Raw genomic sequence first — 17,643 nt, 5'->3', positions numbered from 1 at the left:
GTAGTTTCACTTCTGAAATCTCGTTTAGCACGAGGCTTCGTCACACAAACGCTGTGATCAAAATCGAAACTAAACGAGAATAGGCGAGATTTGTGGCTAGCGCATGCGCTTCAGTCGAATGTGGATGAGAAGCAGAAGAAGAAGCAGCAGCAGACGACCACAAAATGAAGAAAACAACGGTCCAGCGCCCGAAAGTTCTTGTAAAATTTGAAAAGAGTTACAAACAAGAGTATGACTTCATCTCCGAATCGACAAGACGCGGCATACATTTCGCGTTTTGCACCAAGTGCCGCGAAGATATCAGCATCGGACATGGACTCGGAGGCCGGGGGGATATTGAAGCTCATTCAAGAACAGCAAAACATGAACGGAACCGTGATCGGAAACCGATCTCACGCTTTCGTCCAATCGGAATATTTCTCCCCCCTTTTTTTTTTACAAATGTCATTTTTGAAATTTCCCGTATCAATGAAGTTTTTCCGTATCAATCCCCGTGATACGCCGTATCACTCGAAAATCACGAAAAATCCGTATCCGATACGGGAAATCCGTATCAGTTGGTAACTCTGCCGCCTGGTGGGTTAAAAGTGGAGATTTTTCCAATCTCCCAGGTCAACTTATGTGCAGACCTGCTAGTGGCTTAACCCCCTTCGTGTATACACGCAAGCACAAGACCAAGTGCGCACGGAAAAGATCCTGTAATCCATGTCGGAGTTTGGTGCGTTATGGAAACACGAAAATACCCAGCATGTCTACTCCACGAAAGCGGAGAGAAGCTGACTATGCCTCAGAGTATAGTTTGGAGAACCCAAATGGGCAAACGAGCTCACACGTAACCAGAATTCTGAAGTGCTGTCTGTATTCAACAGCCAGATCATTGCACTCAACACCAGTAACACGCTGACCTCTCGCTACTGAACCCTTCGTTATGGATGACCTTGACCTCGAAGAACTGTTCTGAGTGGCTATCAGTGCTGTCTTATAATCTTTAACAACCAGATCATCGAGCTCAACACCAATAACACGGTGACCTCTTGCAACTGTTAACCCTTCATTATGAATGACCTTGACCTTGACCTTGCAGAACTGTTCGGAGCGGCGGTCAATGCTGTCTATCTTCAACAATCAGATCATCGCCCTCAACACCAGTAACACGGTGACCTCTCGCTACTCGGGATGCTCGCTGACTACAGTCAATGGAGCCCAGTACTACAACTGCTCGGGGGGCAGAACCTTCCGCTCCATGCGTGAACGATGGTGGTACATTGCCGTGGCCCGCTGTGACAACGCTTTTAGTCCCTCTGTGAGTGAAAATGTTGAGGAGTGGAAAGGGGTGTGAGGGAGAGGGGTTGTGTTCGGATGTAGGACTAAGGAGCGATTTGGGTGAGGGGTTGTGTTCGGATGTAGGAGCGATTTGGGAGAGGGGTTGTGTTCGGATGTTGGAGCGATTTGGGTGAGGGGTTGTGTTCGGATGTAGGAGCGATTTGGGAGAGGGGTTGTGTTCGGATGTAGGAGCGATTTGGGAGAGGGGTTGTGTTCGGATGTAGGAGCGATTTGGGTGAGGGGTTGTGTTCGGATGTAGGAGCGATTTGGGTGAGGGGTTGTGTTCGGATGAAGGAGCGATTTGGGTGAGGGGTTGTGTTCGGATGAAGGAGCGATTTGGGTAAGGGGTTGTGTTCGGATGTAGGAGCGATTTGGGAGAGGGGTTGTGTTCGGATGTAAGAGCGATTTGGGTGAGGGGGTTGTGTTCAGATGTATATGAGCGATTTGGGAGAGGGGTTGTGTTCGGATGTAGGAGCGATTTAGGTGAGGGGTTGTGTTCGGATTTAGGAGCGATTTGGGTGAGGGGTTTTGTTCGGATGAAGGAGCGATTTGGGTGAGGGGTTGTGTTCGGATGTAGGAGCGATTTGGGTGAGGGGTTGTGTTCGGATGTAGGAGCGATTTGGGAGAGGGGTTGTGTTCGGATGTAGGAGCGATTTGGGTGAGGGGTTGTGTTCGGATGTAGGAGCGATTTGAGAGAGGGGTTGTGTTCGGATGTAGCAGCGATTTGGGAGAGGGGTTGTGTTCGGATGTAGGAGCGATTTGGGTGAGGGGTTGTGTTCGGATGTAGGAGCGATTTGGGTGAGGGGTTGTGTTCGGATGAAGGAGCGATTTGGGTGAGGGGTTGTGTTCGGATGTAGGAGCGATTTGGGTGAGGGGTTGTGTTCGGATGAAGGAGCGATTTGGGTGAGGGGTTGTGTTCGGATGTAGGAGCGATTTGGGTGAGGGGTTGTGTTCGGATGAAGGAGCGATTTGGGTGAGGGGTTGTGTTCAGATGAAGGAGCGATTTGGGTGAGGGGTTGTGTTCAGATGTAGGAGCGATTTAGGTGAGGGGTTGTGTTCGGATGTAAGAGCGATTTGGGTGAGGGGTTGTGTTCGGATGTAGGAGCGATTTGGGTGAGGGGTAGCAGGAGTGTTGTGGTTGTGTGTGCGTGTGTGTGTGTGGTTGTGATTGTGTGTGTGTGTGTGTGTGTGTGTGTGAGTTTGGGTGTGTGTGTGTGTTTGTGTGTGTGTGCGAGGCTGACGCTAAGTACCGGCATGTCCGTATGAGAGGGCCTTAGGTACCGTGCATAGACCTTGGCTGCACTAGGTACCGCGCTAAGTACCTGCGATGTTAAAACCCATGTACATAATACTTTTGTGTGTTGTTTATGATGTTTATATGTAGGCATGTTAGTTTGAACTACGATCCTTTATTTTCGTAAATAAGGCTCATCATTTTGTCAAGTAGTAGCGGTTTGAATTTCAAAGGTACTTAACGTATGAAATATACGTACAGAACCAACTTTTTACACACAACCTAAAAGTTCTCACTGCAGATTTAAAAATAACAGCAATCGTTCTCTTGTATCTCAATCATCATTGACAGCAAATAACTGAGTAGAAACATAGCCCTAATTGGGAGTAGTCGGGTGTTTTGACCAACGGTACTTAGTGCTTTCTGTACGGACATAGCGGTACTTAGTGCTTTCCGTACGGACATAGCGGTACTTAACGTCGCCTGCGGTTCCAAGGTTTTATTACACAGAAATAGAGATGTTGGTGGCCATATTATTTCGACCTGTATATCGGGACAGCACATTCAATTCAGACATCCATAGACAGACAGTTTGAACTACGATCCTTTATTTTTGTAAATAATGCTCATCATTTTGTCAAGTAGTAGCGGTTTGAATTTCAAAGGTACTTAACGTATGAAATATACGTACAGAACCAACTTTTTACACACAACCTAAAAGTTATCACTGCAGATTTAAAAATAACAGCAATCGTTCTCTTGTGTCTCAAGCATCATTGACAGTAAATAACTGAGTAGAAACAATCTTTTACAAAGAATGACCAATAGTGAAGTGAATAGGCCTGAAAACAAACTTTATTAGGCATCTCTCTCTCTCTCTCTCTCTCTCTCTCTCTCTCTCTCTCTCTCTCTCTCTCTCTCTCTCTCTCTCTCTCTCTCTCTCTCTCTCTCTCTCTCGGTTGTATGTGTATATTAGGCAGCATTGATGTGCAAGATTATTGATAGAGGAAAGCAGCAATGCTTGGAACAAACCACTGTGTATTTTGCATACGTTTAAATATCATGTTTTCTATTTTTTTTCCTGTGATTTATGTAGGCTGTAGGCCCATATTCAATTAAACTGTGTCAGTGTCAGTCTCTCTCTCTCTCTCTCTCTCTCTCTCTCTCTCTCTCTCTCTCTCTTTCTCTCTTTCTCTCTCCCCCCCCTCTCTCTGTCTCTCTCTCTGTCTCTCTCTCTCTATCTCTCTCTCTCTCTGTCTTTTCCATAATATATTTATAGTATTCTCTCACTCCTTTATTTATTTATATGGGAGATTTATATAGCGCTTGACGTTCTCTAAGCGCTTTACATACTCTCTCTCTCTCTCTCTCTCTCTCTCTCTCTCTCTCTCTCTCTCTCTCTCTCTCTCTCTCTCTCTCTCTCTCTCTCTCTCTCATAATTGCTACATGTTCGATTGCTACCAGCTTGTATTTATTATTACCTGCATAGTATGCATTTGATTTTATGAATAACCACATATGTATGCTCTTCATGCCTCATCTTCATCATTATCATCATCGTCATCATCATCATCATCATCGTCATCATCATCATCATCGTCATCTTTATTATCACGTGCTGCAGTTTTCCGACCTCCTTGACTTTTTAGCTTTTTATTTTTTTTAATTTTTTTATTTTTTTAAAAAAAATTTTAATTATATTATTGTGTGTCTATGCGTCCCAAGGACAGATTGTAAGAAAAGGCGTAGCCTTAAATCTTAATCCTTGTTAGATAAAGTTCAATTCGATTCTCTCTCTCTCTCTCTCTCTCTCTCTCTCTCTCTCTCTCTCTCTCTCTCTCTCTCTCTCTCTCTCTCTCTCTCTCTCTCTCTCTCTCTCTCTCTCTCTCTCTCTCTCTCTCTCTCGTAAAGTGTCATATATCATTTTGGTTCCATCACTGTTTTGTATCTCTTCATTATTTTGTTGTCTTGCTTACTGGATAATTAGCTGATTCAGTATCAATAAGTATATTGTTTAATTAAACAAACAAACAAACAAAAAAACGCCCCAAAACGCTACTTGAGCTTAATTATGAGTAGCTCTCCTACTACATGGCCAACAAAACAGGGTCTCCGTATTGGGCACCTGAACATTAACCATGCTATAAATAAAATCAATGATATTTCTACAATGCTGTTAAATACTGGAACAAGTTTTCACATTTTTGGGATCACAGAATCAAGATTAACACCTCAGATTTCGGATTCTGACGTTGTTATTCCAGGTTACAGTACGTTACGCAGAGACCCTCAGCAAAGTAGAGAAACTGGTATACTTTTGTACATAAGTGAATCAATTAGTTATACACGAATAATACACCTTGAGAACTTCGTGGAATCTGTGTGGATTGAAGTTAAGTTGAGAGGAGCACCTCCACTCCTCATAGGATTTTGTTATAGAAATCCCGCAGAGCGAGCAAACTGGTCAGATAACTTTACACAGATGTTAGATGCAGTTCTGCTCGAGTCAAAGGAAACAATTCTGTTGGGAGACTTTAATGTTGATTTGCTTAAACAAAACAAGCAGTGGGTTGATATGATTAACCTCTATAATCTTAAACAAATAGTCAACACTCCCACTAGAGTCACATCATCCAGCAGTACTCTGATAGATCATATCTATGTTACTGATCACCATAATATTGTCGAATGTTGTGTTCCAGCCAATGGTTGCAGCGATCATTTTCCTGTCTGTTTAACATGGTCAAGAAAGGGTGTCAAAATTCCTAAAGTTGGTCACAAGACAATAAAATACCGCTCTTTTTCTCAATTTAACGAAGACACCTTTCTACATGAACTTTGGAATTCCCCACTATCTGATACTTACAATTTTACGGATCCGGACGAAGCCCTAACACATTGGCTTAGTGCCTTCAATGACATATACGATAAACATGCTCCGTGGAGAATAAAGAGAGTTAGGCACATTGTAAAACCTAAATGGTTTGATAATGATTTACAACATGCCATTGACCATCGCGATTTTTTAAAGTCGGTTGGCAAGGAAGAGGAATACAGAGAACAGAGAAATAAGGTAAATTCACTTAAACGAACAAAAAAGATAAAATATTTTCGTGACCTAGCATCAAGTTCAAAGCAAAACTCAAAGAATATATGGAAGGCAATAAATGAACTTACGAATAAAAAGGCTGCCAGTCATCCGAGTTGTATCAAGGACATATCTCCCGATGATTTAAACACACATTTTTCCAAAATTGCTGAAAATGTGATTAAAAACGACAAGTCCAAATTAAATGATTTGAAAGTTTTAGAAGAATTTTGCAAATCAAAACAAATTTCATGTCAAGCAAAAATTCCCCTTCTTACAGTACCTGAAGTTTTTCACGCACTTACACACCTCAAGCAAACAGGCACCCGGGGGCTCGATGGGCTTGATGGTAGGATTCTTAAATTGTCAGCCCCCGTAATTTCTGAAACACTTACCTACATTTACAATCTCTGTTTAGACAAAAAATATTTTCCAGTCACCCTGAAACAGGCTAAAGTCATTCCTCTGTTTAAATCAGGCGACAAAAGAGACCCCTCAAATTATAGGCCAATTTCCATTTTGTCTGTGTTATCAAAACCACTGGAAAAGCATATCAACAAACACATCCTAACACATTTCAACCAAAACAACTTATTCCATCCTAAACAATCAGGATTTAGAGCTAAGCATTCCTGCCACACTGCCTTAATCTCTCTTGTTGATCAGTGGTTGAACAAAATAAACGATAATGAATTATGTGGTGCCATTTTCGTAGACTTTGCAAAAGCCTTTAATGCAATTGATCACACATTATTACTTCGAAAATTCGGTTTGTATGGCGTCGGATATAATACTATCAATCTTGTTAGTTCATTCCTCTCTGACAGACAACAGACAGTTCTTACAAACACTAGAGCATCGAGCATGCAAGCTGTAGATTACGGTGTACCACAAGGATCGGTATTAGGACCTCTGCTCTTCTCAATATATGTTAATGACCTCCCCCTTTATATTCAACATTTATGTGAACTTTTTGCAGATGATACCACAATTCACTCCAGTAACAAAAATTTAACTCGCTTATCAGAATCCCTCCAAGGAAGTCTAAACCAGCTGACAGAATGGACTGACCTAAATCACATGTCTCTTAACCCAAAGAAAACCAAATATATGATAATTACAACTAGACAAAAACGACAGAATTTTACCTCAACTGGTCCCGATTTAATGATTGACGGCAATATAGTGGAAAAAGTCGACCATCACAAAGTTCTAGGTGTCCACATCGATAACAACCTGTCTTGGTCAACTCACATTGAACAACTTAGTAAATTAGTGTCAAAGAAAGTGTACCTCTTATCTAGAATTAAACACTTCCTTAATTGTCAAGCCAGGAAGTTATTTTTCACTGCTCATATTCAGTCTCTTATTGATTACGCATCCACTCTATGGGACTCTGCAAGTGATAATTCCCTAAAGCTACTCAGCAGATTACACAAAAGAGCGCTAAAAGTAGTATTACTCAAACAGACTACTCTCACCGACTCAGACTACATCAACATAGGGGTCCTACCTCTAAAGTCAAGAATGAATTACAACAAAGGAATAATGATGCATAAAATTATGACAGAAAATGCACCCGAAACCATTTGCTCAAAGTTCTCTTTGAAGAATTCGCACCACTTTATAAAACTAAACACTCCTCTTCCTAGGATAGACCTATTTAAATCAAGTCTTGTTTATTCAGGAAGCAGCCTCTGGAACGCTCTTCCGGACGCCCTGCGGCAATCCACCAACACGGATTCTTTTAGAACCAAATATTCTTTCCATTTAATGAACTCTATGAACAAATAAACTTGATTGGTTGGTATGTTTTCTTTGTATACAGTTGTTCATTATCGGAATTATGGTTTATTGTGACAAAATCACGAAGATTTGGCTCTGTAATACATTGTTTTGCTGAGCTAATGTATTGTTGGGTTACTTTCCGTTTATCTTCATTGCTTTACACCCAATTTTGAACACTACCTTATGATCTACAATGCTTCTACATAATGCGCTTCATGTACATAAACTTATATGTTCTACCATTAATGTTTTTATGTAACCTTTTTCTAGTCATAGTTATAGTAAAATAGTTTAGTCCCTCTTTAGGGCGAGGGCCAGATGCAAAAAAGCATATCTATGCTTATTCTTGTCACCCTCGAAAAATAAAGATTTGTCATTGTCATTGTCATTGTCTCTCTCTCTCTCTTTCTCTCTCTCTCTCTTTCGCTCTCTCTCATCTCTCTCTCTCTCTTTCTTTTATATCTCTCTCGCTCTCTCTCTCTCTCTATTACATAATATATATTTATAGTATTCTCTCCTCACTTTTTCCGTCTCTAGCTCACGTTCCCTCTCCCCCTCCCCCCCCTACCTCTACCTCCCTTATCTCATAATAAGCGTGCGCGCGCAACGACAGTAAGAGAGAGAGGCACAGAGAGATAATATCGTATTCTAAATTTATTGATAGAGGAGAGAAATGTATTATAAGATAAGAGAGAGAGGTAGGAGGGGGGGGGGAGAGAAAGAGGGACCATGAGAGATACAGAGAGCGTGAGGGGAGAAGGAATACTATTAGTATCACTATCAATAAATTATGGGAGAGAGAGAGAGAGAGAGAGAGAGAGAGAGAGATAGAGAGAGAGAGAGAGAACAAGAACAAGAACAAGAACAAGAACAAATCTTTAATTGTCTAAGGCCACAGCCCCTTACAATAGTGGTTAAAATAACAGCATTAGTATCTGCACAGATAAATTATAGTCACGCATAGAATTCAACAAATACATTAAGACCCTGATGACATGTCACTGAACCTGATTTCTAAGGGTTCGTCTCTTCTGTAACATGAAGAACACAAATCTGCTGAAGCTGTTCATCAAATTATCCTCATTACTGCCACAGAAATACACAAGTTGTTGTTGCAGCGTCTTAGAGATCGAGATTGTTAAATACTTTGCTCGAAGGTCTTGATAAAAAGGACATAAAAATACAACATGGTGTTCATCTTCTTTATCAGCTGTACAGAGAGGACAGTTTCTTGTCGTTTGGTTTGGTGTGTTCCGAAACTTGTGAGCGTTGATTTCGGATACTCCTGCGCGGAAACGAGCAACTCTGTACTTAATATCTTCGATTAATTCAATGTATTTCTCTTTTTCCAAACATGTTTTGTAACAATTATAAATGTCGAAACGTTCACTGCATTCTAAAAAGGAGAGAGAGGGAGAGAGAGAGAGAGAGAGAGAGAGAGAGAGAGAGAGAGAGAGAGAGAGAGAGAGAGAGAGAGAGGGAGAGAGAGGGAGAGAGAGGGAGAGAGAGAGAGAGAGAGAGAGAGAGAGAGAGAGAGAAAAAAAAATTTGTATTCTAAATTTATTGATAGAGGAAAGAGGGAAACAGAGAGAGGAGGGAAAGGGAGAGAAATCGAGATAGGGGGAAAGAGAGATATATATTTGTACTCTAAATTTATTATAAGATACAAGAGAGAGGGGGGGGAGGAGAAAGAGGGACCGTGAGAGATACAGAGAGTGTGAGGGGAGAACAGCGGTAACCTTCCACTACCTAGGGTTTCTTCCCAGCATGACTGTGAGGTCTTGACACGCACCATGCCAAAGACCAACAGTAGACAATTTTAATGATGAACTCGAACTGCCTGAATCTGTGTTGCCTTTCTCATTGCAACTCGGCTGCATGATCACATGCCTGTATTTGTCATGTAAATTCTTACAACCCCGGATACAAAAACAAAACCAGAAAATGACGCCACAGTTTAAACAAAAAAAGCATGGCTTTAATTTAAAATAGCAACATTAACACCTAAATGTTTGTTATAATGCAGTAAAACTATTACATATCTGATTATTCTTATTCACCTATTTCGTCTCCTCTACCCCTGTGCGTGTATTGTATGTGCCTCTTGTTTTATGGACTGGGCAAAGGAGCTGCGCCTTCGGCTATCAGTGTGACTGACTTTTAGGGTTTAATGTCCTCTTAGACCAACTGGTCTATATTGGGACAGGTATTGGTAATACGTTGAAGTTATGGTGTGATACTTTGATTCGAACAAGCCCGCTGTGGCTGTCTTCTTCGACACACCAGCATTGGGGTTGTCTCGTCAAAGTATCGAAATACGATCATTATAATCGGAGACGAGAGATGATGCATGCGTGTCTTCGTGTTTTCCAAGCCCTGAGACTTTCGCTGTGAACGTGGGATCTTTTTCGTGCGCATGTGTTCACACGGGGGTGTTCAGACACCGAAGAGAGTCTGCACAAAGTTGACTCCGAGAAATAAATCTCTCGCCGAACGTGGGGATCGAACCCACGCTGATAGCGACCGACTGGCTACAAAGCCAGCGCGCTACCAACTGAGCTACCTCCCCGCCGCCCTATCAGTGTCAAGTTACCAAAGGCGGAGGGGAAGTGTTTAACTAACCGTATCAAGCTTGTCCTGCATTCCGAACGCGTGTACTGGAGTGACTGACAGGGGCTTGTCTGGACTTGACTGCGCCTGAACTGATGCGTTGTTTCATCGAACTATTGACAGTTAAAAAGAGAAGTACGCCTTCTTTTGGTTTAAATACATATTTATCCAACAGTCCGAATTACAATAGAAAGGGCAAGATGAAGAAACACAAAAGCACGAGGCTCAAATAAGTGCTACCAAAATTAAACAGAAACGTCTCTGGCGAACGTTTTAAACAGTATATTAAGACAGTATAAGCATTTTACTTCACAGTTATTTTTCAAGTCAGTAATATCAGTATAAATATCACACACTTGAATGTTGTCCAAGAGCTTCAAGACATAGTCACTGATGTCATTATTTCAGTTATTGTCAAGATTGTGGGTCATGAGAACTTAATTGTAATATTAATGGTTTTATGATAATACTAAAAATAAACAGCAAGAAAAAAAATATGAAAAAAGTTATAAGTGTATAGTACTTGTCTTAATTATAATAGTCCTGATTTTGTGATCAAGTGCTCTACACAAGGCTAGATGTTATCAGAGGTCAAGGATGTCAAATATCACGTAAAGTTGAAGCAGAGGAACCTCCGATTGGGCCACCAGAGAGGTGAAAGGAGAGGCTGGTGCAGCGGGGTGCCCGAGCCTCAGAAGGGTAGTTGGCGATGCAGCAAGGCCATTGATATCAGCGTGAACTTGTTATCAGCCGGTGCCGTTATCGGGTTACAGCCGTAGCCCTTTCGCCGTGGCTTCGCCGAGCTAGCACTGTAACTCAGATGCTGACCACCGGTTACGGGTTAGCGGCGCCACAGGACCATGGTTTCAGCTGTTCCTTTTCGTGTTGGTATCAAGTTACCGTACCCTGGCCAAGAACGCTAGCATTGAAGAAGGGAGAGAAAAGTTCTACCTCCCCATCTTCGGTTTATGTAAACGACTAGGGCTCCTTGCATTAGGAAGTATTCGGATTCTAAATGTTTATTATTATTATCACTAGCAATACTCGTGCTCCTCACGGGATGTAACAAATGTTTTATGATTTTCATTAATCACTGATGGTGTGGATATTAAAGTGTCTATGCGAATCCATACCATTATCAATTGCTATTATTGTTGCAATGGTCGACTTATCTTGTCTGAATCATGACTGATTTATTATTGTATTCATAGCTTCAAAGCGATGGTGATTCAGTGGAGTAGATTAGCTCCCCTGATCAGCGAAGCCTTATAACTATCAGTCATATGATTACCACAAATATGATGGTTAAAACCCTTATAACTTTGGAACCAGCCAACCATTTTTTTTAAATGAAATTAAACATGAAGACGCAGCACATTAGTCCCTTCAACTTAAGGGGGAAAAAAAGAAGAAAAAATTCAACTCGATTTTCTGAGAAAAACATTGAAATATTCCCAGAACTTTGGGAGACATGGCTGATTATGTATTTTGACCATCGGGCCCCGTAATGACCTTGACCTTTGACCTATCCAATATAAATGTTGCACGCAATAGGCTATCGTGTGTCTACATCTACCTACAAAGTTTGGTTGAAAAATACTTAGCCGTTCAGGATTTATCGCAGTTCCTATATTGTGACATACATACATACTTACGGAATGGAACAATCGCAAACGTCCCCGCTGGATGACGAATTAAATTATAAAAAACGTATCAGTAAAATAAAATAACAATGAACAGCACACATTCCTTGAAAAGTAATGTAGCGTAGGGGAAAGGGAGAAAAAAAAGTGACACCGCGTGGATTCGAACGTGCGTGATTAGAACGTGATGAAGCAAGAGTGTCCTAACCAACTGGCCTACTAATAATTTGCAAAAGTTTCAGGGAGAAATACAGCTATGACATTACAAAAACCATAGGCAATGGATGTTCCGTTTGCCATTCCAATAAGTAACAACAATAATAACTTGATAGGTTTGAGAGTGAACTTGATTTGACATGATACTGTGTTGTCTAAAGTGTTTATTGGATTCTCGGGCAGTTTTATCCCGGACGGCTGCATGTCGAGCTTCAGGGGTGCCTAAGGGCATCCGGCGGTAGGTAAAAATATTTAATGTTCAAATAAACCCACTTAATTAAAAAAAATAAACACATTAGTCCCAGCCAGTCCTGATTGAGGTGGCCTCCACTATGCCCATGCAAAAGGAATAACGTGAAAGTTGCCCAGTACCACAGAAATTAGCAATTTCGTGTGACTGAGGCTACCAGTACCTGTATTAATATATGAATTATGATTGGCAACGGTAAGCGATTTCACACAGATTAGCGCGGGACAAATATTGACAGAATTTTTTTTATCATAACTGCAATGTTCTTCTCCCCCAAAAAACAACAACAACAACGCAACACCTCCCCCCTCCCCAACCCCTAAGAAGAACAGGTCCGACAAACCCCTGCGTCACCCAGTGAGCTTTTTTTTTAAATTAACGACGCCAATGGGATTCGATCTCCTGCCTCAGACACTTTCGTTTTGTCACGTTAGGAGAGCAATTTACCAACTTATCTATTTTGCGTCTTGACAGTTCGCGTGAGTGATATTTTAGTGACTTGTGTGACATATAGACTGACCGGAACAAACGCAAACGTCCACCCTCTGGGGGACAAACAACACATTTGCATTCAAACAAAGTAGTTTGTTGATCATAGTGCAATTATCCCGTTTGACTTGTGTCTGTTCTCAATATGACTAACATATATATGTACTCATTTCTCCCAAATAGGTAAAGCTATTGAAACTCATTTTGGCTATGAGCTCGAGGTCCATGGGAATAAACGCTCATAATTATGTCCTGCGGATCGATGACCCTGGTGTCACTCAAAATTATCCCGTCAGGAAATGCTATTTCGTATACATGTACTCAATTGTCTAACCGGCACGGTTGGCCTAGTGGTAAGGCGTCCGCCCAGTGAGCGGGAGGTCGTGGGTTCAAACCCCGGCCGGGTCATACCTAAGACTTTAAAATTGGCAATCTAGTGGCTGCTCCGCCTGGCGTCTGGCATTATGGGGTTAGTGCTAGGATTGGTTGGTCCGGTGTCAAAATAATGTGACTGGGTGAGACATGAAGCCTGTGCTGCGACTTCTGTCTTGTGTGTGGCGCACGTTCTATGTCAAAGCAGCACCGCCCTGATATGGCCCTTCGTGGTCGGCTGGGCGTTAAGCAAACAAACAAACTCAATTGTCTCCAGTAAGGACACAGTTATTTTCTCCGAAATTAAGGCCCCAGTTTGTGGTGATTGATATTGATTTGCTCTGTAGTTTGATGATCCTAGTGCCAACATTATCCCGTCAGGCATGGTTTAAATGTTTTCGTTTGCACCCACTTTTCTCCAAAACTGATAAAACTGGTGACACCACTATTCGGAAGCATGCTCATCGGAGTCGATGCCGAGAAGCTCTGAACTTTGGTGACCCTAGGTACCATATTATCCGGCCAGGAAGGGTTTTAATATATGCTCACTTTACACCCGTTAGGGTCTATATGTTCTATCAGCCCCAGATACTTTACTTGATATTTGCTTTCGGTCCAGCCGACTCTTTTGAGCCATATCAGGACCAATCAGCCCGAGATGTCTTATCATTTCGATGAAGAAGACTTTAAATAATAAAACAACAACCACAGCACGAGATGATAAACGGAAAGTATTAGGATCCTTATGGTCACTTGTTAATTATTATTTTGTTACCCCTTTATCACATGCCGGCTATTGATACATGCCATATCATTATTTTTGTTATCAAAACGAATACGTTGTGTGTGTGTGTATTGTTAGGAAAACTCCAATCTTTTAGATTAGTTAACAATGTATCAAGAAAAATCACATATTTGAGCGAGTTTCTAGGTGACCGTCTTCGTGATTAGGGACCTAATGTACATCCTATATGATCTTCCATGAATGGGTTCGGTTGCTATTTGAATTTTCTGTAAAAGGGGTCGCTCAGATAATCGTCAAAATGTAACTGACAAGTCCAGTGGCTAACGAAGGAAAGCACCGATCACCATCAAGACTAAATCACTACCAGATGTCAGTAGGAATGTTGGTAACTGATCCACTGACCGCTATCATGTTTCACTACTCGCGTACAGAACTGACTGGGCTTGCTAATAAGCAAGCGTTAGTTTGTAACACATTCCCTGGCCCGTCCCAAGAGAACATGAAAGATATATATTTATGCTACACGGAAGCGTTCTGCTTTAAGCAGACTACATGTATAGACCGAAACAGTTCAAAATAATGATACTGGATTCAGACTTCAACATTATTGTTTTCATATTAGGCCTACGAAAAATGACTTACATAACTTATTTTATACTCGTTAAGAGAAATAATACATGCATCGAGGGACATTGCTTTTATTCTAGGCTACATCTCTTATGGAGGCATCTTACACACTCTCTCTCTTTCTTCACCCTCCCATCTCTCTCTCCTTCTCTCCCCCTCTATCTTTCTAATATTGACAACACCCCTCATATGATCACTCAACCTCTCCCCATCGCCCTCTGTCTCTCACCTTCTTACACACACTCTCTCTTTTCCCAACTCTCCTCTCTCTCCATCTCTCTCTCTCTTCAATAATGACACCCTCCACTCTCGAATCTCCAAACATTCGGTTAAACGTGATTAACTGGTATCGTACCCCTATGACAGCTAATATTCCATATTCTCTGCATTCTCTGCTTGTTGCATTACGTTAAAGGTTTTAATGCTCTTTTTTTCAAGCCACATTTCACGTCAACCAACTTTTATCAAGACGTTATTCAAAGCGTCATTGTAGAAATGACATTCGGAAATATTAGGGGAATCTCTGTCATAACATTTTTTTCTATTTGTTTCCTATCAGGCATTTTTTGTTTTAATCACAAGTAATATGATACAGACACACAAAGAGAGACACCTATAGTGACAGCCGCTCTATCATGCTAGGACTGGTGTCAGTATACTGTGACTATATGAGGATGTCAATCAATCAATCAATATGAGGCTTATATCGCGCGTATTCCGTGGGTACAGTACTGTTCTAAGCGCAGGGATTTTATTTTATTTTTATTTTATGCAATTTATATCGCGCACATATTCAAGGCGCAGGGATTTATTTATGCCGTGTGAGATGGAATTTTTATTACACAATACATCACGCATTCACATCGGCCAGCAGATCGCAGCCATTTCGGCGCATATCCTACTTTTCACGGCCTATTATTCCAAGTCACACGGGTATTTTGGTGGACATTTTTATCTATGCCTATACAATTTTGCCAGGAAAGACCCTTTTGTCAATCGTGGGATCTTTAACGTGCACACCCCAATGTAGTGTACACGAAGGGACCTCGGTTTTTCGTCTCATCCGAAAGACTAGCACTTGAACCCACCACCTAGGTTAGGAAAGGGTGGAGAAAATTGCTAACGCCCTGACCCAGGGTCGAACTCGCAACCTCTCGCTTCCGAGCGCAACTGCGTTACCACTCGGCCACCCAGTCCGATGTAACCCTCTGCGACTTCAATCTCAGTGTGGCAGTACATTAATCTGCTGACCATAAACAAGGAATGCGTCCAGCTGTCTCTCTAGCTCTCCAGTAGGTTTCTCAGCGGGTTACCTGCTTGACGACGTGCTAATTGATGGCACGCGAACCGTGTAATGTATAGCCACTGCGCGAGTCGAACCGCTCTACGACTAGCTGCTCCTCTCCACGCCCCCCCCCCCCCCAACCCCCACCGCCAGCCCCACGCATCCCTCTCTCTCGCCCTGCCTCTCTTCCCCCGTTCCTCTCCCCCCCCCCCTCCCTCTCTCTCCCCCTCCTTCTTTCTCCCCCCCCTCTCTCTTTACCCTTAATTGTCAATCCGTTTTTCATTGCTAAATTCATACGAATAAATAAAAGCTTGATGTTTAGCAAGAATCACCTCTGATTTGTTATTTGCATTGTCACTGAAGACTAAACCGTCAGTGAAACTTAACAGTTCGCCACCTGTTTACCTCTTTTTATATTTTAATCCAGACAGCATTATCCACCACCACCCATTATATAAACATTCTATTTTGTGTAGTCCCGATATCAATGTTGCACACCTTTTGATGCAGCTTTTAATAATATAAGAGATTTGATTTATACGTATTCCCTGTTTCACTCAATGAATATATATATATTCCCTAAAATATCCAGGTAATATACATATTTCCTGGAATTTGGAGGCCATTTTTAGACGTATTCCCTGACTTATATTTAGCATTCAAAAGGAGATACTTTGATGGAGTGAAATCTCTCTCTCTCTCTCTCTCTCTCTCTCTCTCTCTCTCTCTCTCTCTCTCTCTCTCTCTCTCTCTCTTATGCTTACAAATATAACAACAATCGCATAACAATAGAATTTACAACACAATATTACACTGTTTGCACCAATGAAGTGAGAAAAAATGACTTTTGTATTGGCAAAATCAACAAGCCGTAATAACTCTAGTTGGCGAGATATATTTTGTTTGTTTGTTTGTTTGTTTGCTTAACGCCCAGCCGACCACGAAGGGCCATATCAGGGCGGTGCTGCTTTGACATTTAACGTGCGCCACACACAAGACAGAAGTCGCAGCACAGGCTTCATGTCTCACCCAGTCACATTATTCTGACACCGGACCAACCAGTCCTAGCACTAACCCCATAATGCCAGACGCCAGGCGGAGCAGCCACTAGATTGCCAATTTTAAAGTCTTAGGTATGACCCGGCCGGGGTTTGAACCCACGACCTCCCGCTCACTGGGCGGACGCCTTACCACTAGGCCACCGTGTTGCGGTTTGGCGGGATATAGTGATCCTTACATTCGTTCGAAAAAAAGACCAATAAAGCTACCCTTTCAAACCATGTTCTGAGTTTTTTTGCTTATTTGCTATTGTGTTTGGTTGTAATATGTTATATAGAATTGTGCATGTGAAGTGATATTATATTTTTTAAATATGGAAAAAGTGAAAGCTGATTGAAAATTTATGGACAGATTAATAGATGAAAATGGCTCTCAATAACGACGCAAAAAGGAATTTTACAGGAGCAAGTGAGATTTTACAATAACGTGTTTGATAAAAATGGGAATTTTGTTGAGGAGGATGCTGAAAGTAAAGTTCTTAATTTAAATATTCCTCAGTTAAATGACGAACGAAAATATGGTTTGGAAACTGATTTTACCGTGTTAGAAATCGGCAGGGCGCTGTCTTTATTAAAAAATGGTTCGTCACCAGGTTTAGACGGATTGACTACAAGTTTCATGAAAAAATGTTGGCCTAAAGTAAAAATGATGGTGGTTAATTCCCTTCAAAGTGCATTTAGAGTCGGTGAATTGTCAGATACTCAGAAAAGAGCAGCTATCACGTTGATCCATAAGGATAAAGATTTGCCGAGAGATAGCCTTAAGAATTGGAAACCCTATATCTGTAACCAATACAGATTATAAAATGCTGGCAACATGTTTATCGCAGCGCGTATCTGGTGTTATTTCTGACCTCGTGTCAGAAGATCAGACAGGATGTATTAAGGGAAGAAAGGCAAGTAACTTGATTAGAT

The 17,643-nt window shown here is 41.6% G+C and overlaps 1 protein-coding gene across 1 annotated transcript in view; it reads left to right on the top strand.

Moving 5' to 3' along the window:
- LOC138973752 (transmembrane protein 145-like) overlaps window positions 1-17,643 on the top strand; it is a 59,010-nt gene that overhangs the window by 12,456 nt on the left and 28,911 nt on the right. The window contains exon 4 of the mRNA XM_070346468.1: window positions 1,085-1,303. Within this exon, the coding sequence (XP_070202569.1) occupies window positions 1,085-1,303 (219 nt within the window). The remainder of the gene's footprint in view (window positions 1-1,084; window positions 1,304-17,643) is intronic.

Source organism: Littorina saxatilis, linkage group LG8, assembly GCF_037325665.1.
Source record: "Littorina saxatilis isolate snail1 linkage group LG8, US_GU_Lsax_2.0, whole genome shotgun sequence".
NCBI lineage: Eukaryota > Metazoa > Mollusca > Gastropoda > Littorinimorpha > Littorinidae > Littorina > Littorina saxatilis.
Note: the sequence above shows the minus strand (reverse complement) of the source record. Positions and strands in the feature narration are given on the sequence as shown.